Here is a 22,037-nt window from a genome sequence, read left to right as displayed (position 1 = left end):
CCTCGTTCGCTGGCTTCAGGCTCACTCACTGCGGCAGCAAAAAATAATTGTGTGATAATTTTTGCAATAAACGAAAAGAAGAAATATGAAAAATTGAAAGTATTTCCTTTAGAATAACAGGTAACACTAATTTCAAAAAAATTAACTAGTTTCGTACCGAAATTTGTCAGGGGGAATCGAGCTGAAAGTCCAAATTGCAAAAATTCGCCGACACAGCTGTCGCTGATAGACCCCTTTATGGTTGTGAGGGCATACTGGGTAATCAGGACAAGATGGCGAGGAATTCAAAGTTACCTTATTCTTCCTAATTGAATGTACTCTCTTTGGAAACTTAAACTAATGAACTTGAAGAAGTTATACACTATATGAGGAGTGCACAGCAGTCCTCTGTTGCTTTTTAGAAAATTTGACGTCTTCCATACATTATCTGTAATTTTTGTGTTGTCGGATTACAGAAAATGAATGGAAAAACTCAGGCTTTCTAAAAAGCAACAAAGGACTGCTATGCACTCCAGATTTAGTGTGTTGTTTCTTTAAGCTCATTAGTTACATAATAAACAGAAGAGTCATTTTTGGAAGAAAATTATTTGAAAACCCAAAGTTCCTGTACTCAAATGAAATTTGCGTACATTCCAGCGTAATGTGTCCGTAATTATAACTCAATTAAAATTTTTTAGCGATGAAAGCTACACAAAAAATTAGCTATCTCGAATCTGAGCGCGTTTCCTACAAAATTAGCTTGAGTTTAACTTTAACTTGACTAAAACGTCAATAACCCAATACTAATTGATGCATTTCCATTTCAAAACAGACTTTCTGTACAATAAAAACACACAAAGTGTACCTTAAATCTCGCGCTTAAATCCTCAGAAAACTTTGCTCATTCGGAGTTTTTCTTCTGAGGTCCCACCCGCGAAGACAACTGAACCTCAGAACGACAACTGAACATTTTCTTCAACTTCCATTTTTCATTTGTATATTTTATCGGTCCATTTTAAACCGCACAGGAGAGGAGATATGCTGATTTACCTCAATTTTTTCCGCGCTAGCTTTTCGTGGCGTGCACCAACCGGCAAATGGTAGATGGCTAACTGACCAATCAGAGCGCGCGTTTCCCTTGTCACGTTATAACAGTAGCATATAACCCTGAAGCGTATAACTCTGTTTCAATGCTGGGTTTTTTTGGGAGAACCAATCAAAATTTACTTCCTAATATGGAATCGCTGATATGCGAGACTGTCCCGCTAGTGTTATGAAAACTTTGTATCGCGATAAAAAAGAAGCGCTACAAAGAGCAACTAAAGTTTTACGAAGTAAAATTGGACCAAAATAGGGAATTCAAAATGGCCAGGAATGACTTATTCCGGACAAAATAAAGTCAGCTAATCATGATTATCATTCGTTGCAAATTTTTTCTTTCTTTTCTTCCTTTTTGTTCTCACAGGGGTTTGGAGGCAGCAGCCAAGGGTTTGCCAATCTCCTGCTGTTTTGTGTTTTCACTGAACAGTTCAAGACTCGCCTTCGTGGTGTTGCCCAAAAACTTTTTGTTTGCTGCCTTCTGCCAATAAAACGGAAATTACAGGATAGCAGTAGATACTCTGGCGAAGAAACACCAATGATTGAAACTCGGTCCCTTGCTGACAGCTGTCACAACAACTACGAGACCTACGACTGATGCTGTTGTATTTGATTTAACAAAAACTTGCTAAGATTTTGTAAAGGAAGGACATTCTTATTATACTGTCCCAGAACTAAATGAATTATTTCGCTGTATAAGACTTTTAGGTTTTAGAAGCTGTTAAATTTGAAAGATAAGATAAGATAAACTATCTGTATCATTATCAGCAGCTGGCCAAAGGGTGTTATATAAATTTAATTTTACTATCTGTAATAACACCGAAGACTATTTCTCATGGAAGTCATGGAAGCCTGAGAAAACAAATGTCAAATTTCACAAGAATTGTGAAAATACAGATAAAATTCTGAAAATCTCATGTGTAACGGTGTCAAATTTCACAAGAATTGTGAAAATACAGGTAAAATTCTGAAAATCTCATGTGTAACGGTGTCATTTTGTGAAATTTGACTTTTATTTTCTCGGGCTCTCATGAGAAATTTTCTTTGGTGTTATTACATATAACTAATTACATCTATGGCCCTTGAGAATTGTGAAAAAGAATGCGATGTTGTTTAAATTATTCTGGTACAAGGTTTTTGTCCAATAAAAATGGAAATTACCCAATTTTCTGACGGATTCCGTCTTAATATCTCTCACATTTTCGGGTAAAGAGTTACAACAAAGCACCGCTGTAACTGAAACTTCGTTTCAAGTAGTTAGTACGCGGCCTGGGCAATGTCAATTTATGAAAGGAATTGCGCAAATCATAGAAATTCCATAATGATGACGCGTCACTACCCAGATCCCCTTCTCAGACGTCATTTGGCGGGTAAACCAGTGGTAGGGTTGCCAAATGTCGGCTGTTTTCTCACGCTATAAATACGTCAGAGACTTTCTCTTCTTTCCGGTCTCTCCCCAGCCCCTACGCGGTTTTGCGCATTTTTCCCGCTATTCGGCGCGAAACTAGAGTCAAAGACCGCGCGAAAAATGGCCCAAGTAAAAGAGCGGGTAAGGGAAGGGGAAAAAAGGAAGAAAATGCCTGCAGACAAACTCCGGGATTTTGAAAACCACACTTGGCCTGTCATGCAGGAGTTAGCGCACCGATATTTGATGGTATCCGAGTCAGCTGTCATAATTGACCAATAAAATGCGAGGCCTTCTGAGGAGCCGAAATGATCTTTAGAGGACGCGTGTGTGAAACCAAACTATTTTTTTTTGGTATTTTAATTGGAACGCGTGGACGGCGTTAATGGTGAAATCTCAATGCATCCGAACGATCAATGCAGGCTTTGTACATCTGTCTTCGTAATCCGTCTAAAAGGAAGGACCGCAAGGGTGAAGTTTTGAAGTTTTAGCTCAAAAGCTCCAGAAAGTTGGATTTGAAGTGGTAAAATGTGACGGCGTATTTCTACAAGGTCAAAGCTCAGCTAGACAGAATGGCTTTCCGTCCTCGCCACAGCACAGACAACTAGATAAACGCATGTAAGAACAAGGCTAACCCGGCAATTGATGATGTTCGCGTGGAGAACCGAAACCATGATCTTACCTGATCAAAAAGTAGCAATAACAGAACAGACGCAATTCAAAAGTTATTACCAAGCAATCATTGCTTAATCAGCAATCTACCCAGTGAGCAGAGGCTCTTCGATCTTCCTTGGTAAGTCAGTAAGTCCATTCCTCTTCCTGACTTATCTAGGAAGATCGAAGGGCCTCTCTGCTCGCAGGGCATCAGCAATCTTGAAAGAGTTAGTAACTTACAATATAGTTCTCCATAGATGATGTAGCTTAAGTTTAAGGTGCAATCCATTCTTTGAAATTTGGATCTGAAAATCACAGTATCCGAGAGAATTTTAATCACCCCGCAAAAAAAACCAAAAAAAAACACCAACGAGCTAGGCCCATCATGGCAAAACATTCCAGGAAACCATCGCATTCGCTGACGAAAGAAAATCGCTCTTCGTTGTTCAGATCCTGGAGGGGGGTTTGTCTGTAAGCGTTTTCTTCCTTCCCCTTCCCCTCCTCCTCTCCTTTCTTTCATTTTTTCGCTCTCGTTTCATTTCTCGCGTGGCCAAAACCGAAAATGCTGTTCCTAGGTCTTTCTTTGCTCGGAAACCAAACGGAAACGCTTGCTACGCAGGCTAGAACAGCGGCTGCCAACACCGCGGCAAAACGCACTGCGCATGAGCACAAAATTTAACAACGGGTCAGCTTTTTATTTCCGATCTAGTAAATAAACCAATTGCGTAAGCATAACATTGCCGTCGCGCCAAGTTTAAAAGCAAAAAGGGAGAAACAGAGAAAACGGGGGGCAAAAAAAATCACTTCGTTCGATAGCTGATATATTTTTCTAGTGCCAACCTTTTGCACCACATGGTTATCTGGTTGCACCAACGCTGAAAATGATGTTTGAAGTTTGTAGGTCGCGAGCGCTTGACAAGATGAATTTGTTTTTTTTAGCATTAGTTAATTTGGGAGAAGGCGTTACCTAAGAAAAGGATGGCAATACTTATTAAAGAAACCACGTCATTATTCTCATTAACTCTAGAGACAGGAAATAAAAGCTTAGTCCGTTCAATAATTGCTTTATCATAGAAAACAAGAAATAAAAACAAAAGATGGGCGGAATTTAATAACAAAATTAACCTCGACTTTGATGACAGCAGTCACGAATACACGGAGCTTTCGGTCTATTGAATGATCTTGGCCAGGAAACTAAACATGCGTATTTTATTTGTTATTAATTCTTTTACGTGTTCAGACCTTCCAACCCCCATCACATGCAAATCTGGAGGTTTTGAAAAAAAGTCCAGAAAAACCTGGAGATTGGGACCTCAAACCTGGAGATTTCCAAAATATACGTCAAATTAAAAAAAAAAACTATTTGTTTAAGTGTTTCTTTTTTACCTTTAGATGGTAGATAAATTTTAGCCATTTCTTAATTATTCTTAAATTTTACATTGTAGTATGTTTATTTTATTATATAGACAAGAGTGTTTTACTGAAAAATATACCACTCGTAAAATTCAAAAAAACTACATCCGGGACCCGAATCGTTTATTTTCCATAATCTCACACGTGAGTTTATCGATGACGTAATTTTGGTAATTTCCCTCTATTATTTTATCGATGTCATTTTGTCTATATAACAAAAAGAACATTACACGGCGGCTTGAAGATATGAATTTTATTTTCTCGTGGCAAAAACAATATTTTACTCACTCGCTGCGCTGGTTCGTAAAATATTGTTTTGCCACTCGAAAATAAAATTCATGTCTTTGCGCCACCGTGTAATATCCTCTATATACTTTATGTAGGGAGTGTCCTCGATAGGGATAACCTATGACGTTTCCTTTTATGTATTCTTACATAATAAATATTTGATTTGATTTGATCTGATGGCTGAGATTCCGAAGACGTATCAGAGTCATTTTGTGATTGTGTTTCGCTCTCGAAATCTGGACAACGAGTAGTCATTTTGAAATTTGTGCATGTGTTCGAAGGCTAAGCTTTCCCAGAGACCTTAGCGCACCGATGTTTCACTGGAACTGACATTGTACCCAGGTTTTCTCACAAATAAATTTGATTAATTCGGCTGTTATGAACACAGATTATTCGATATTCCTTCATACTTTGCGGAATTTTTTGCAATTTAAAGGTTTTCTGGTTCACCGTAAGATTTAGTGGCAAAACCGTGAGACCGTGAGATGGCATCCCAAACCGTGAGAGTTGGAAGGTCTGCATGGTTGTTCTTTGGTTGAAGACCTCAATAATTTCAGACTGTGCGGCTCGGCTGTATCTCCTGCGAACACGCAACTTCCAGCTGCTAAATACATGGCATGAAAATTTCGACTTCTAAAAGCCATCGAACCAGCTTTCGCTCTCTGATTCTGAGAATGAAAAAATTAAATAAGTAAATAGAGTTGTCAACTTGCTACCAACCTCAGAGACCGTAAATGCTCAACCTGGCGCACGCGTAGACGTTTTGCCGCGGTGTTGCGGCTGTCCATACACACACCCCGGTCAAACGTCTGAGCATGCACGAAGAATTGCGTGGGGATTGCTACGTTCGATTTGGAAAAGCTACACACAGGTGGCTACGTCTTTTTGCAGGTAAGAACAGGGAACTTTTCTTTGTATTTCAAGAAAGTTCGCTGGCGATGAATAGGAAGAATAAGAGGAACGTATAATGTCAAATCTAAGTATGAGTAAACCTGACTTTGTCAATCATAATATTCCCCAACTGCTCGTATGCCCTTGTTGATCAATGACGGCGCACATTCGTGGCCGCAAAACGTATAAGCTCTCGTTTTTAAACAATTTAAAACTATTTTTAAATAGTTTTAAATTGTTTAAGCTTTCTGTTATACTTTTATACTTACACTGGCTTGAACGTAATTTTAATGGTTGGTATTTTTATTTAATATAAACCATATCTTTTGAGCTCTGGTTCGTTCTGCAAAACAAAAAACTTAGTTAATTGCCTGGTTGTTTTTTTTCGATGAAGCTGTTCTTTTATGACTGACGCCCTTAATTTTAAGCTTGTTCTTATCTTTTCACACCAAATACATTATCTCGCTCAGGACTTAAGTCTGTTTTAATAACAAACAAATGTATCGATAATGAATACTTGTTTTAAATCTCATTCTTAAAATTCAATGACCACATCACATGAGTTCAGTAAACATAATCAAGCTCAAAAAACAGGCCTCAGGCAAGGCCATGATCCTTCAGCAGGTACCCCTTCTGCCCTCGATAAAACTTAATCAACACTCCGGAGCTGTTTTTGAGTACAGTTTTCTCTTCCTGTTGGCTTCTCCCTTCCTGGACTCATGACGCATTGGAACAGCGACATTCAGTAAACAAATGGCGGCTGTTATAGTGTATCATTACATTTGTTATAGTGTCAGTAATTCATACTGAGCCCTCAGTATGTATGCGGTTACTGTAAAAACTATGTGCTCGTTGATTAACACAGTTCTTTAGTTGATCGGCCATCTTGCGTGCAGTTGTCTGTTTGCCCGAGAACATTACATTCCTGGCGACGAGAAATCGAGCGACCATGCCAAGCCTCGGCAAAATAGAAGAGTTCAATTCAGCTAGAACAAGCATCAATGGCTACCTTGGAACGACCGGAACAGTGTTTCGTTGCAAACAGCGTTCCGACCGATTCTGCAGAGTCCCACAAACCAAGAGCAATCTTAATTTCTGTTATTTGCGCCAAGGCCTACGATGTTCTTTCGGATCTCTGCTCACCGATTCCTCCTTCCGAGAAAACGTCTGCACAGCTCACCACTATCCTAAAGAATCATTTCGCACCGAAGAAACTGGTTATCGCCGAAAGATACCGATTCCACACTTGTACAAAACGCGAAGGCGAGAGTGTCACAGCGTTCGCTGCTAACCCGAAACATCTGGCTTCAACTTGCCAGTTCGGCACTCACCTGAATGAAGCTTTACGCGATCGTTTCGTGTGTGGTCTTCGCAGTAAGGAGACACAAAAGAAACTGCTAACCGAGGAACACACTTTCGATGCAGCACTGAAGGTCGCCCTCGGTGCCGAAGCTGCCGAAAAGGATGTTGCTGCGTTCTCGCAAGATAGTTCAGCTTCTGTTGACAAAGTCGACTCTGGTAATCGTCGAAGTTTTCACCCTACCCAACGTGGTAAGGGTCCTGACAAGCAAGGCAAGTTCAGTTCCTCTGGTAGCAACATTAAAGACCCTTTGGACTGTTTGAGCTGCGGAAAAACAGGGCACGCACGTTCTCAGTGTAAATACAGAAATTATACATGTCATTCCTGCGGTAAAGTTGGTCACATCTGGGAGGCATGCAAAGGGAAACCTCAGAAAGTGCACCAGTTAGAAGGATCAGAACCCCTCAAACTAGTCCTCCCGATGATTCGGTTGATCCTTTTTCTCTCTCGCTGTACAATCTGAGCAAGGTATTGAGATACCCGTTGAACTGAACGGAACCTCTTCTAATTGAATTAGACACTGCTGTAAGCGTCTCAGTTGTTTCAGAAGAAACTTACAAGAAACACTTCGTTGGCATGCCCCTCATGCTGTCCAACACTCGCCTACGTGTATACACAAGACACCCACTCAAGGTACACGGGCAACTTATACCAAGACCAGAGCGCAGATGTCCAACGTCTTGTTGTTGAAAGCTCAGGCCCATTCATTTTCGGAAGAGACTGCCTGTCTCGAATAAGAGTCGACTGGACGAAGATCTGCAACATTCGCGTATCAGAGACAGACCTCCCACAGGGCGTGGCTTCCCAGTTGCGCACAACTATCCAAAATCACCCTAACGTTTTCAAACCAGGCCTCGGAACTGTAAAAGGAATCACAGCCAAACTAGAGATGAAACCTGACGCCCGTCCAAAGTTTTGCAAGGCTCGTCCTGTCCCCTGAAGCTGAATACAACCGTCTCGAGTCAGAGGGAATTGTCAAACGGGTGGAATTCAGTGAATGGGCTACCCCAATGGCTCATGTCCCCAAGCAGATGGAAACACACGTTCTTATGATGATTATGCTGTTACTGTCAACCCCCAGCTTCACGTCCCTCAGTATCCAATCCCTCTCCCGGAGGATATCTTCTTGAAACTGCTGGGTGGACAACGTTTCACTAAGCTCGGCTAAAGGAGTGCCTACCAGCAGCTCCCACTGGATCCTGAAAGCCAGCAGTTCGTTACCATCAATACGCACAGAGGTCTTTACTGCTAACAAAAGGCTACCCTTCGGTATTGCGTCTTCACCCGCTCTGTACCAGCGCACTATGGACATCATCCTTCAGGGTTTAGATCATGTGGCGAGTATACAAGATGACATTCTTATTACTGGCAAGGATGACGATGAACACATTAAGAACTTAGAAGGCGCCATCAGCTGTCTAGACCAACATGGCTTGCGACTTCAGGTAAGCAAATGCAAATTCATGCAGAAATCAGTTACGTATATAGGGTGTGTCATCTCTGCCAGCCGAATTTCTCCTACAGAAGAAAAGGTAGAAGCAATCAAACAAGCACCATGCCTTGAGAACCTTACCCAGCTGAGAGCTTTCTTTGGAATGATCAATTATCATGGCAAGTTTATCCGAAACCTGAGCTCTATCCTCCAAACAGTCAATCAGCTTCCAAGGTAACCAGGAATTGAATTGTTCCCCCGGGTGCGAAGAGGCATTTAAAAAGGCCAAGGACTCACTCTCATCTTCAAATGTATTTGTTCATTCTGACCCAAGCCTTCCTGTTATTCTTGAGAGCGATGCAAGCCAGTAAGGCATCGGGCAGTCATATTTCAGCGCTTCCCTAATGGTCATGAGCGACCTATCGCATATGCCTCCAGATCCTTGAACTCGTCTGAGAAAAACTACAGTCAGATTGAGAAGGAAGGTTTTGCCATTATTTTTGGGGTCACCAAATTTTACATGTATCTTCTTCGGACGCAAGTTCACTCTGCGAACCGATCACAAAACCCTGATGAAAATATTTGATCCGGATTCTGCGACTCCAGTTTTGGCTGCTGCTAGACTGCGATGCTGCTCCCTTCTTCTCTCTTCGTACCACTACGAAATTGAGTTCAAGTCATCTGCTGAAGTAGCTAGCGCTGACGCCTTCTCAAGGCTCTCACTTCAGTGCAGAAAAGATGCAAGTGTGTTAGGGTTAGATCTTCCATGAGGCCTCTCAGCAGTTAAAACGACGCCCAGTTTCTGCCGCAGAAATTGCCAAGGACACATCTAGGAACCCTTTGTTAGCGAAAGGACTATTGCTTACGCAGAATGGTTGGCCTATTAATCACTGCGCCGATCCTGACCTCAAGCCATACTTCACCCGCAGACACGAACTCCCTGTGGAGCAAGGCTACCTTATGTGGGGTGTGACCACATTGAGACAACAATTCAAACGCGGTGAATTCTAACACTGAAAAACGGCTGTTGCTTTACTGACAAGTAGATAAGGTTGACGTAAAACTAGAAAGGAAAATACAATTGAAAGATCTTAATTACATGCGACGAGAAATGTACTAAATAAACAAATACGAATACAAACTTAACTAGAAAATTACAACAGGCGAAATAATAAACCAAATAAAAGAGGAAACGAAAGAAAGACTAAAACCTTGTGAGCCTATTATAAATTTGTCAAAAGAAAAACCAAAATCCATCGCTGAACTAGCGAGCGAAGTAATCTCTGACCGCCGAGCTAACGATCATGCAACTTAAAAAATAATGGCTTGGTCACCTGACCCCAAAAGGGCGCGAAAATTACACTACCGCGCGGTCCTCGGCTGGCTAGCAGCCATATGGGGCCTGCGAACAGTCATACCTCCTTCTTTAAGACAATCTGTCCTGACAGAATTACATAAGGGGCCATCCTGGAATTGCACGTATGAAATCAATAGCCCGCAGTCATGTTTGGTGGCCGAAAATAGATCAGGAGATTACCCGTGAATGTCAACCGTGCAACAAAACACGCAGGGCTCCTCCGGCCTCACCGCTTCTTCCATGGTCTTGGCCGACAGCTCCACGGCAACGTGTTCATGTAGATTTTGCCACCAATCAGGCAAAAAATTACCTCATCATGGCTGAGGCCTAATCTAAGTGACCTGAAGTGATTGTTCCCATGAAAACAACAACAGCCAACTCAACCATTAATGCCATGCGTAATATTTTTGCAAGATACGGTCTACCAACCCAAGTAGTCAGCGACAATAGCCCACCCTTACAGTCTGCAGAGTATGAAGAGCTCCTGGGCCAAAATGGCATTCAGAGAATTATAGTTTCCCCTTACCAACCCTCTTCAAATAGGTTGGCTGAGAGGTTTGTGTAGAATAATCTGTTCATGTTGTCCTTCAGCAGCATAATTAAAAAAAGCTTTCGCCGATCAACGGGATCATCAGGGATGAGAAAATATTCTGCGCGCGCTATATATGCAAAGAAAGTGTAGGGTGAAATGTGTAAAAGATGTGATGTATGTATGAAAGCTATAGAAATAAACAGTGAATCGAATACAAAGCTCTAATGATGGAGTGTCTCTAGAGAAAGGACCTCTAAAAGCGCTTAAGAATGGTCTCTAAAATAAAATACTAAAATAGAAGGTCTGCGAATTCAGTACATTCTTCTCGGGAATTGAAAGTAGGCTTGCACTTTCTAATGTTTGTGCAGACTTTCAAGTACGCCATGGAGTCATCAGCTGACGATCCCGCAAGCTCTATACAGCGACGGATTCAGAATTTTCTCCTATCTTACAGAAGCATACCACACGCTACTACCGGCTCATCTCCCGCCAAGCTACTATTACAGCGAGAACTTCGCACTCGATGGTGTCTGGTTACACCTGGTATTTAAATTGAAAACAGCTCGACCACCCCTCAAAGTTGGCCATGTCTCATTTAGGAAGCTGCGATCAATTGACAGGGATGCATTTATGGATAAAATCCGTAATAGCGAACTTTTCCAAATGGATACTGATGATCCTGATGAGCTTGCTGCCGTATTTATCAATACATTTCGTTCCCTGCTGGATCGTCATGCTCCTGTTAAGCATAAGAATACTACTAGTCGACCATGTGTTCCATGGAAGAACGACGAATTTAAATTGGCTAAACGGCAAAGGAGGTAAGCTGAAAGGAAATGGAGAGCTTCTAAAGCACACATCGATTTACTGTCTTATCGTAGTATGAGAAATCGTATGACGTTTCTGAGTAACAAGGCTCGTAGTGACTATTATACAAACTCCATAACTGAGAACAGTACAGACCAGAGGAGGTTATTTAGAGAAAGCAATTCCTTGCTAAATTTATCGAAAGGTTCTGGCCTTCCATTATCTACCACTGATTATCAGTTGGCTAATGATTTTGGAAAATTCTTTGCCCAAAAAATTGCTGAAATCAGGTCTGATGTCAGGTCTGTTAATACAAACCAGATCTACTTTCCTATCAACGCAACTAGTACTGTGACTGCTTCCTATTTTTAAGAATTTAATCTGTTCTCCCAATCGGAGGTGTTTGATCTAATCACAGCTTCGTCCAAGAAGTCTTGTCCTCTTGATCCTATTCCAACCAACTTCTTAATGAGTGCGTCAATGTGCTACTGCCTCCGATCACCAAAATAATTAATCTTTCGCTTGATTCTGGTTCTTTCCGCGTACCTGGAAGTGTACTCTGGTGCGGCCGCTGCTGAAAAAGGATGGATGACCCCTGTCTTTAAGAACTTCAGACCAGTGAGTAATTTGGCATTTAGGGACGGACCTTTAGAAAACTTGTGGGGGGGGGGGGGGGGGGGCGAAGTACAAAAAAAAATATTTGCGCAAGGGAAAATTAAATGAAAAAAATTCTTTCACGCCAATTAATCCTAAAAAATATTCATGCTATGGCCTAAAAAAACTCATACAAGGAATTTGATGACGAAAAAAAATTCCTGCGGCTCGAAAATTCCCCTCCCCCCCCATAACTTTTCTAATGGTGCGTCCCTTATCTCAAAGCTAGTTGAGACTGTGGTTGCTAAGCAACTACAACATTATTTAAATTGTAACAATCTGTTCCCAGTGTTCCAATCAGCTTATCGAAAAAACCACAGCACAGAAACTGCACTGCTTAAGGTTATGAATGACATTCTCTCGAACATGAACCATCAGTGTGTTACTTTGCTAATTCTGCTCGACTTGAGTGCTGCCTTTTATACAGTTAATCACGACACCATGCTACGTCGACTTGAATACTCATTTGGTATACAGAGAAAAGCCCTCTCCTGGTTTGCATCCTATTTGTCTGGAAGAACTCAGCGGATAATGATCAACGGGTCACTATCTAAATCTTTTAAATTGGAATGCGGCGTGCCTTAAGGTTCCTGTCTTGGTCCGCTATTGTTCACGTTGTACACGAGTGAGCTTTTTGAAATGTCATCTGCCCATGATTCACTGTTACGCTGATGATTCACAAGTTTACATCTCATTTAGTGCGAACGAGAGAGCTGAACAACCTGCTGTGGTGAGGAATATGGAAGACTGAATCAGAGGCATTCGGTTTTGGATGTTGAATAATGATCTTAAACTTAATGACGACAATACTGAATTCCTCATCATTGGTTCATCACAACAGCTGGAAAAGCTATGTTAATATCAGCATACGTGTGGGTGACTCAGATATTCATCCCGTGCCACTCGTGAGAAATCTTGGTTGTTGGTTTGATTCTAGGCTGTCCATGGCATCACACATCACAAAACTCTGTGCCTCTTCATTTTACTATGTTTATAATATTCGTCGGATCAGAAAGTATCTTACATGGCAGTCACCTGAGATACTTGTCCATGCATCCATAACAAGTCGCCTTGACTATTGCAATGGTCTTTTATATGGACTGTCAGACTGCTTCTTGAATAAACTGCAACGAGTTCAGAACGCTTGCGCCAGACTGATTTTTAGAGAGCAGAAATTTTGTCATGTAACGCCTCTTATTTATGAGTTTACTTTGAGTTGTAATTTTAGCTTTTTAAATCATGGTAAGTTTACTCTTAATTGTAGTTTTAGCTTTTTAGCCTTTTTATTTCGTTTTTAATCTTGTCATGCGCATTTGAACATTTTATGGAATTTGCGCATTATAAATGTTTTATTGTTATTATTATTATTATTATTATTATTATTATTATTATTATTATTATTATTGTTATTATTATTATTAGAGCTACGCCATAACAATTTCATGGGTCAGGACGAAAGTGTCCTTTGCAATTTTGCGGAGCGCGCTCCTATGCCTGAGGGGATCGAGAACCCGGAGAAGGAGGAACTTAGATGTTAAGCACAGGGATCTAGAAATAGAGAAGGGTCAAGCAGGACTTCCCTAGACTCAACAGCTATAGATACTTTATTATTGGGATGTACATTAAAGTTTCATTTTTCATTTTCTTTTCTCTGATAATAAAAAAATTATTGAACGGACTAAAATTTTATTTCCTGGTTTTAGTGTTAATGATAATGATGACGTCTTTATTTTGGTTTCTTTCATAAGTATTGTCATTCTTTTCTTAGTTATCGCCTTCTCCCAAGTTAACTTGTACCAAACCAGTAGCATGCAAGAATGCCAGTAAAAACAAATTCGTCTTGTTGAGCGCTCTCGACCGGCAAAATTCAAATATCATTGTCACTGTTGGTACAAACAGATAGCCTTATGGTGCAAACGTTTGACGCTAGAAAAATATAAAAGCTTTCGAATGACGGCAATTTTATGCTCACACAATTGATTTATATGCTAGACCGGAAATAAAAAGCTGACCGGATGTTAAATTTTGTGCTCATGCGCAATGCGTTTTGCTGCGGTGTTGCCCATACACTTTCCCACCCGCGCCTAACGGAACTGGCTAATTGATTTCCGAGAAAACAATAAGGAAGGTGATTGCCGTATCCCTTCATTTCTGTTTCATTTTGCAACTTGATAGCATACAATGACAATGACCACGGCCGACAGCAATTTTACTACTGCTGCGCCTACAAGATTTGAAGTTGAGGCAAACAAAGTTGTCAACCGAGCTCTAGTCACTATTTCAGCGACGCTTTCTGTATTGGGTACCACGCTTATTATCGGTACGTTTGTTGCGTGGAAAGATTACCGATCAACCTCAAGAAGAATTCTTGTTTACATCTCCATCGCTGACTTCTTTGTCGCTACGAGTAACTTGTTTGGAGTATGGTGGTACAGTTCCCAAAGTGACATCGTTTGCGAGACACAGAGTTTCGTCTCTACTTGTGCTTCTTTATGGTCTTTTTTCTGGACAACATTTCTTGCTGTCTTTTTGTACACTATTGTAGCTAAGAAAAAGCGTCACAAAGCAGAGATCATGCTCAAAGTTTTTCATGTCTTTGGCTGGGGAATTCCTTTGATTATCGTAGGAACCGCCTTGGGACTAGATAAACTAGGAAACGATAAAGATTATTTTACATCAGGGTGGTGTTGGATAAAGTGGAATTTAACGACTGAAGATAAGCACTTGTGGATGCTGCTGACAGGAAAGGCTTGGGAAATTGCAGCTTATATCCTCTGTTCAGCATTTTACTTAATGTTAAAGATTTACATTCGCAGAGAGGTAAGTTTTGTATTTAGAATGTTGTCTGTTAAATATATTATTTGAAAAAAAAAAAAAACAAATGAAAATCCAAAGCGTGACTATTAGGAGCCTTTATTTGATCAAAAGGTCACTTAACATTGAATAATGATTATGGATAGATACCCAAGCTCCATGGGACAAATCCAGGAAATTCAGAAAGAGGGAAGGGGGTAAGGTGGCTTAGTTTATGATGTGCCAGCTTTATACATGCTATTTATTGATATAAGAACTCCAAGAGCATTTAAGTCTAGATATCAAAAGGCTTTGTTTAATGTGGCTAATATGGACAGTAATGGTCCATAGAAAGTGTCCATATTAATGGTGTGTCCGTACCCCTGGGGGGGGGGGGGGGTACTCCCTTAAATGGGCTTCATGGGGACGTGCGGCCAGCCAGGGTATGTTTTTCGGGATTTTTGTCTTAGACAGGGTATCAATTTTATCATTTTTTGTCTTAATCAGGGTATCGATTTTATCAATTTTTGTCTTAAACAGGGTATCTTTTCTTGGACAATAACAGCCTGCGCGTATGTTCTACGAACTAAACTGAGAGATCCTTTTTGAAAACCATATTTTATATGAAAAAGTCATCTCAATAAAGATTATTATCATTATTTATTATTAAAATTTTGTATTTATTATCGTCTTACTCAGGGTATGGTTTCGGGTTAAATGTCTTAAACAAGGTATCAAAAATTGGAATTCTGCCTTAAACAGGGTAGGAAAATCAGTGACTTTTGTCTTAAACAGGGTCAGGGTATACGGGGCCGGGCGCACCTCCCCACCCAAGGATATATTGAGTGCCCCCCTGGTCCATACTAAGCGGGTTGAATTTAAAGGAAAAGTAAGGGCTTTCTTTCCCCAGAGATAAAGCAAACATCTGTAACTGTCCCGCTGTATGTCAGTGTAAGTGCTGTAAGCATGTTTGCATTTGTTTTGAGTGAGTGCTACACAAAAATTAAAAACGTTCCTCATATAGAGTCTGCCTAGACTGCGAGCAGTCTCTTATGTTTCTTTGCAAAGTTACGGTACATGAAACCTAAGCATGCGGGGGCAAAGCCGCGAGCCACGAGAAACGAGGGGGTTAGCCCGAGAAGAAAAAATAAGATGCTGCTGACTCTTTTGTTTTGTCTGGGGACAACGAAGCTGTCAAGGTAATTTAATTAATCAATTAAACCTAAGTAACTTGAAACGATTTATAAATAGAACATAAACAACTGGAAAAATTACAATTCTTTAAATCTGGTAAGATGCCTTGAATTCCTTTCCCTTGAGGAAATTTACAGCAATTTCCTTCTGTAAGATATCCTTAAAAGTTTTATTACTGAGATTACTGCTTGGTTCGCTATTTTTTGGAGTTGGTTGTGACGCGTGACTATTTTTATTGCTTGCAATCTTACCACAGACCAGTCAATTATCTGTCAACAGTTGTGCAATTGACCAATCGGGTACTCCGTTTCTGGGCTGACAGAGGGTTTGTTTACTACAAAAGAGTCAGCAGTCCATCTTTTCTCGTCTGGCCTCAATCCGTTATTGGAATAGTAATGCCTTGGTTTGCAATTGCACTGGATGAGATAAGAACTAGATGGATTTTAATAGAAAAGGCAGACTGCAAGCAGTCTAGAGTCTGCCTCAAAAACCTTACGGTTTATTTATGCCCTAGCCATTTTGTATATAAAATGCTTGTTTTCTAAAATATAGTATATTAAAAAACCTTAAAATAAGAAATTGAGAAATATGAATAAAAAATTGTTGTGATTGTCTGCAAGACAGACTGGGAGATATTTTTAGAAATCAAACAAAATTTCAGACAAGGGGTTTGGGGTGATAAGTGGATTTTTTATTTTTACGGATCAGAGTTTACATGATTGTATATTTGTTAGCAATACAAAAACATCACATCACCCTGTTAGACTGTTTGGTAGAGGTTGAATACAACACTGTTAGCCACTGGGGAAGTCTAGATGATGATTGCTAAACTTAATGTGGGCAACTGCTCAATAGATAAGTTTTAACTTTACAGTAAATAATGGGAATAAAATTCTGTTTTTTTGATAATTAGTGATAAGTGATCAATTATTATATAAAAGAGGGTTACCACCCGGAAGATTACTGTTTGAAAGGAATGACTGTGAATGGTAGAAATACAAATTTAAATGAAGATATGATATTTATAATGATACTAATTGAGCAGTTTGTTATAAAATATGCATATTAATTTGTTTGCATTTCATACAAGTCGTACTAAATAAAACAAAACCTTTGATCAGTTGACTAGTGTCATTTAGTGCACATGCTGTAGATCCTTAAATACGTACCCAAGTGCTTTTTTTAAAAAAAATTGCTTTAAAAGTTTGCTGCTTATGCAAAGGAAGTTGCTAAATTGATAGAGTGGGAACAAAAAGGACGTTTGTGGGTGACAAATTACCACTATCAGATCAAATATAAAAAGAACATATAGTGCGCAATAGAATTCCTAGAAAGCACATGCAGATAGATTGAATAATAGCTGTCCTTCTATTGTTTGTGTAGACAAAGATTAAAAAAAATTATGAAAGTAAGAAAAGAAACAGGGTTTTCTTGTAGTATCTGTTTGATCAAAAGGGTTGATAAGGAAGGGGAAGTTTATCCAAGGGGTTTGCTTATCTCTTAGTATTGCCATATATAAGGGTGAACAATGGGAGGGCTCTTTATGAGCATGGATGTTTTGTTGTGGAAATTTGGTACAGCAACTGACGCCAGTCAGACTGCAGTAGTACTCAAACTATAAAAAATACTGTCCTCACATACTTGTATTTTAATAAAATTTGATAAATTATGTGACTTCATTTATTTATAATGTGGGAAGCATTACATACATTACTCAATGCCGGCTCTGAAGATTGATTTTGGAGCAAGACCAATTAGTCTCAGTGTCTCAAAATATCTTTACCCATTAAATCATGGCCCAATTTTAATTTAAAAGTGGGTGTTCGCCACTGTAAAAGCGACAAGGAAACTAGGCCTAGTTGGCTTTTGCAAAGACTTGTGGGACCGTTACTCGGGATGCACCATACAGTTTAGTATTGGCCAATACAGTTTAGCATTGGCCAATACAGTCGAAGAAGTCTTTGCCAAAGTTAACTTGGCCTGGTGTCCTTCTTATTTCTAGAGTGACTAATAATTACGATTGAGTCTTCAGGCTGCAGTCCTTTATCCTGTTTATCCTGTCAAGTTACTCATATTTTTTATTGATCTTTTGCTCATAGACCTATTGTTTTAAAACTTTAGTAGAGTGCTTGTGTGGAGTGTAGAACCACTGCATTCCCAAGTAAATGTTGAGTAATTTGAGTTCTGTTATCGGATGCATTTGTAGGTTCGTTACCAGCACAATCAAGTATCATCTCAGCAGTCAAGAGACAATGCCTTGTTGAAAGTGGAACGAAGGCTGACTCTTGTTCCTGTTATTTTTGTTCTGGTGCGCATATGGGGTACAATTCGCTTTATTCTGTATTTATCAGAGCGAGATAATCCCAATCCATCGTGGGAAAATGTCTTACTTTATTTCCAGGTTTGTTGTTTATTAGTAAAGCTACTATGCCAATAAATTGTGTTATAGGGGATCATTCTAAGAAGCTGAGTCAAGTTTCAAATTAAAGTGAAATAAAATTGCCTCATATACAGACACCTGTTAAAGCGCTTACTTTAAGTCCCCTTTAAGTGGTCCATTGAAGTTCTTAAAGTGCCCACTTTAAGACCCGCAAAAGTACGCACTTTAAAACCCCTGAAAGTGCGTAATTTTAAGAACCGTTTAAGTGGGCACCTATAGACCCCTTTTAAAGCGCCCATTTTAACAGCTGTTCTAAGACCCCTTAAAGTCTTTAATACACACTTTTAAGACTTTAGAATGTAGTTTTTAATACTCGTTAAGTCCCATTTTTAAAATCCCTTTAAATATCCAGTTTAGACCCTTTAAAGTGCGCTCCTTTGCAGACCCCTCAAAGTACAAACTTTACGAACAGTGATCCTTTATTGACTAAGCGTGAGGTCAAGATGGCTGAATATTGGCCTCGTTCTTTTTTGCATTTTATTGACCCGGACGAATAAAAACGCAAAAAAGAACTTGGCAAATATTCAGCGACATTGACCCACGCTTGGTCAATAACGTCAATACTGCATATGTTGTAGTTCAATTTTATCCTTGGTTTAATTTTTATTTTCCTTTGTCTTTAGGTATGGTGATGTATGATAATGAGTTTAGAACAAAGGAAAATAACAATTAAACCAAGGACTAAAATTGGACCACAACATCTATATCCCTTGTGGAAGATTTATACAGCAAATAATTTAGATTTTAAGTTTAGAATTTCGACGTCTCTTTCACTGTTCCGATACTGGGGGACGTAGACTGACCAAGCTGCTTTGCTCATCAGCTTTCAAACTGCCCTTTAGGAGTATATTCCTTGCTTTCGCAAGGCAAAGTGATGATGATGAAGGTGATGATGAGCCGCTTACGGCAATGATGATCGTTATAAGCGGCTCGGCTCTACCGACATATCAGATCCGTGGACATACATTCTTTCTGAAGTTTCGATTTCTTTCAAAGAGAGATTTTCCGAAACTAATCGGCATGCCCTGCTCAAATTTTCACAGATAAGTAAAATTGTTCTACACTTTCAATATTAAGGGAAGCTTTTCTAAAAGCTTGATCAGAGACTGAAAGGTATATAAATAAATAAATAAATTGGTTTATTGCTACCTTTTGCAGTGAGAACTGAATTACAGGTAGGGTCAGAAATAACGGGAATCTAAGGTAATAAATAATACAAAATAAGTATGTAAAGCGCTTAGGAATCTAAATAGGTGGCATATTTGCACGTTACAAACTGTGCAAAACGGTCGGTGTTGGTTTGTTTGGATACAATGTTGGTATTCCTTCTAAGATATGTTAATGAGGCAAAAAAATTTACGTCTCGTAATATATTGAATAATGATATATTTGTTTTTTTTTTTGTTGCAACTGTTTGTAGGGAATTGGAGACAGCAGCCAAGGTTTTTTCAACTTTTTGCTGTTTTGTCTTTTCACGGAAAAGTTTCAGACTCGTCTCAGGTTAGCTGCCCATAATCTGCTTCTTCACTGCAACAAAGAAAAGTCTGTGACAGATAAATACGAAGACATGTGCAATACTCAGGAAATTCTTGTTGACTGAAGTTAGCGCCAAAAAAATAAAAGAACTTTGTCTTAGATTTATGTAAGTTTCGAAGAAAACGTTTTTTGTCAAAGGCGGCAATACGCAGCAGTGTTTCTTATGACAACACTACTAATAATGCAGCTCTTATATCATGTTTATGGGTTGCCAAGTAGATGTTTCCTAGTTCGTATGCGTCGTAAAAGAAACAGCGTAAACTGGATCAGAATAGACTTCTTCACAAGCTTACGGTCCGCCTTGCCCCAGACCGCTGGAGCCATTTTATTCTCGAGCTTGTCAGTTGGTTACCTGAAATCAGTGCCGTAGCTCCCCAATAACTTTCACAGGCACCTTTTATTTGTAGTTCCCGCTTCTGAATGCTATTGCCATACTACTGATTCTATGGGTGAGGATTTAGATACCTCTGAACTTGAAGTCTAGCTGTTACTTCTGCCACAAGTCACTGTTTCAACGGATTATGACACGTCAAGTTTCAACGTTGATGACAAATGCCGCCTGTAAAGGGTCATTTTCTGCTTTGAAGCTAGTAAGGACATATTTGCCTACGACAACGGGATACCCAAGCCTGCATCTCATGATGGTTCATGTGCACAGGGGTTTGAATTGGTTGTTCCAGCCTGTATGCGCAAGGAACTTATGTCATTGGCTCATGCGACACATATTGATGTCGAAGGTTGTTTTCGGGGGGTTCGAGAATGTTTTTTTTGGTGTAGGATTGCGTCTGATGTCAAAGAAAATGTTTTCGAGTGTGACGTGTGATCGCACGTCCCAGGTTAAGGAACTGGTCCTTCAACACGAAGCGATCGAGACTATGGCCCAAGGCAGCCGCTGACCTGTGTGAACTGCATGGATGTAAAGTGACACCATAGTTTATTTAAGGGGAGACGGCGTCAGCCAGTGTGTCCACCAGCGATTCACTTCATCAAAGTGGCGCGTCTCTGTGCTACCTCAACCCAAGCTGTTGTTCGCGAGTTGAAGACCATGTTTGCGCGTTTTGGTATTCCTGATATCCTTGTGACGGATAATGGGCCACAGTTTTTTCGTCTAACGAGTTTCAAGTATTTGCTAGGGTTTGGTCTCTCAATCATGTCACTACATCGCCTCGCTACCCTCAGTCAAATGGTTAAGCCGAAAACGCTGGGCGGACAATGAAGCGTCTGTTTGAGAAATGCAAAGAAACCGGCGTGTCGGAATTTCCAGCTCTACTTGACTGGCGAAATACGCCTTATGAGGGCACAGCGCCTGATGGGCCTTCGATGCCGTACGCTTCGGCCGATGTCAGAGTCTCTTTTACAACCAAGTTGTTGCTGCGAGGTGATATGCGTGCGTTGGCTGGAGGGAAATGGCGCCAAAAGAATTACTACGATCGGCACGCGAAATTTTAAAAGCCTATCAGTCTTGGTGAGACTTGTGCGTGTAAGGCGTCTAGGTGAGAAAGTGTGGTCTCTTGCCACGTGCGTGGACTTTGCGGGTCCTCGCAGTTTCCTTGCAAAGACTGGTGATGTTGTTTACCGTCGGCGTCGTAACCGTCGTGACCTGTTGAGCACTGGAAAAACTACGGTTACCGATCAGTCTGATTTGCCTGTTACTGCTTAGTCCAGTCGCAGTAATGCGGAACTCTCTGGAGCTCATTTCCCTGCGCCCGATACGCCCAAGTCAAGTGCCTGCGAGTCTGTTCCTGACACCCGTTAAACAAGGTCAGCAGGAAAGTCCATCTTGTTTGCCATCTTCTGTGCCGCCAACTATTCTTCGAAGAAGGCTCCCGAAAAGGTCTCAAGACTTTGTTCTAAACTAACGCACGTTTTCAATTTTGTTCTGAATCTAAGTAGTTTTTTTCTGTAACCTAGCTTGCGGTTACGTTTGTCTTGATTTTGTTCTAACCTAGGACTCTGCAGAGAAGGTTTGAGAACTCTTCCCAGAACTCTGAGTTTTGTAGTATTTTGGTATACAAGTAAGGGATAAATCAAGTTGTTTGTTGATGAATGGTAATTCGCGTTAGTCTCTCTCTTTTGTAAGATGGAAGGTGTGATGAGCTCCAAAGCATAAATTGTTGTGTTTATTAAGGTAAGCGTTACGTAGGGCTCTGGTACCATTATGCTACTTTTTCGTCTGGAATACAAAACGAGTGTTATATTTCATA

General features: G+C 40.2%; 2 protein-coding genes across 2 annotated transcripts; both read left to right on the top strand.

Moving 5' to 3' along the window:
* The first annotated feature begins 6,729 nt into the window (after positions 1 to 6,729).
* On the top strand, positions 6,730 to 7,551 carry LOC140933336 (uncharacterized). The gene has a single exon (XM_073382877.1). The coding sequence runs from the start codon at positions 6,730 to 6,732 to the stop codon at positions 7,549 to 7,551; it is 822 nt and encodes a 273-aa protein (XP_073238978.1).
* Positions 7,552 to 13,960: 6,409 nt separating this feature from the next.
* Positions 13,961 to 20,769, top strand: LOC140923986 (G-protein coupled receptor 157-like). The gene is made up of 3 exons (XM_073373998.1): positions 13,961 to 14,690; positions 18,064 to 18,258; positions 19,718 to 20,769. The coding sequence occupies exons 1-3, from the start codon at positions 14,052 to 14,054 to the stop codon at positions 19,895 to 19,897; spliced, it is 1,014 nt and encodes a 337-aa protein (XP_073230099.1). The 5' UTR covers positions 13,961 to 14,051; the 3' UTR covers positions 19,898 to 20,769.
* Positions 20,770 to 22,037: the final 1,268 nt, after the last annotated feature.

Source organism: Porites lutea, chromosome 1 (genome assembly GCF_958299795.1).
Source record: "Porites lutea chromosome 1, jaPorLute2.1, whole genome shotgun sequence".
Classification (NCBI taxonomy): Eukaryota; Metazoa; Cnidaria; class Anthozoa; order Scleractinia; family Poritidae; genus Porites; species Porites lutea.
Note: the sequence above shows the minus strand (reverse complement) of the source record. Positions and strands in the feature narration are given on the sequence as shown.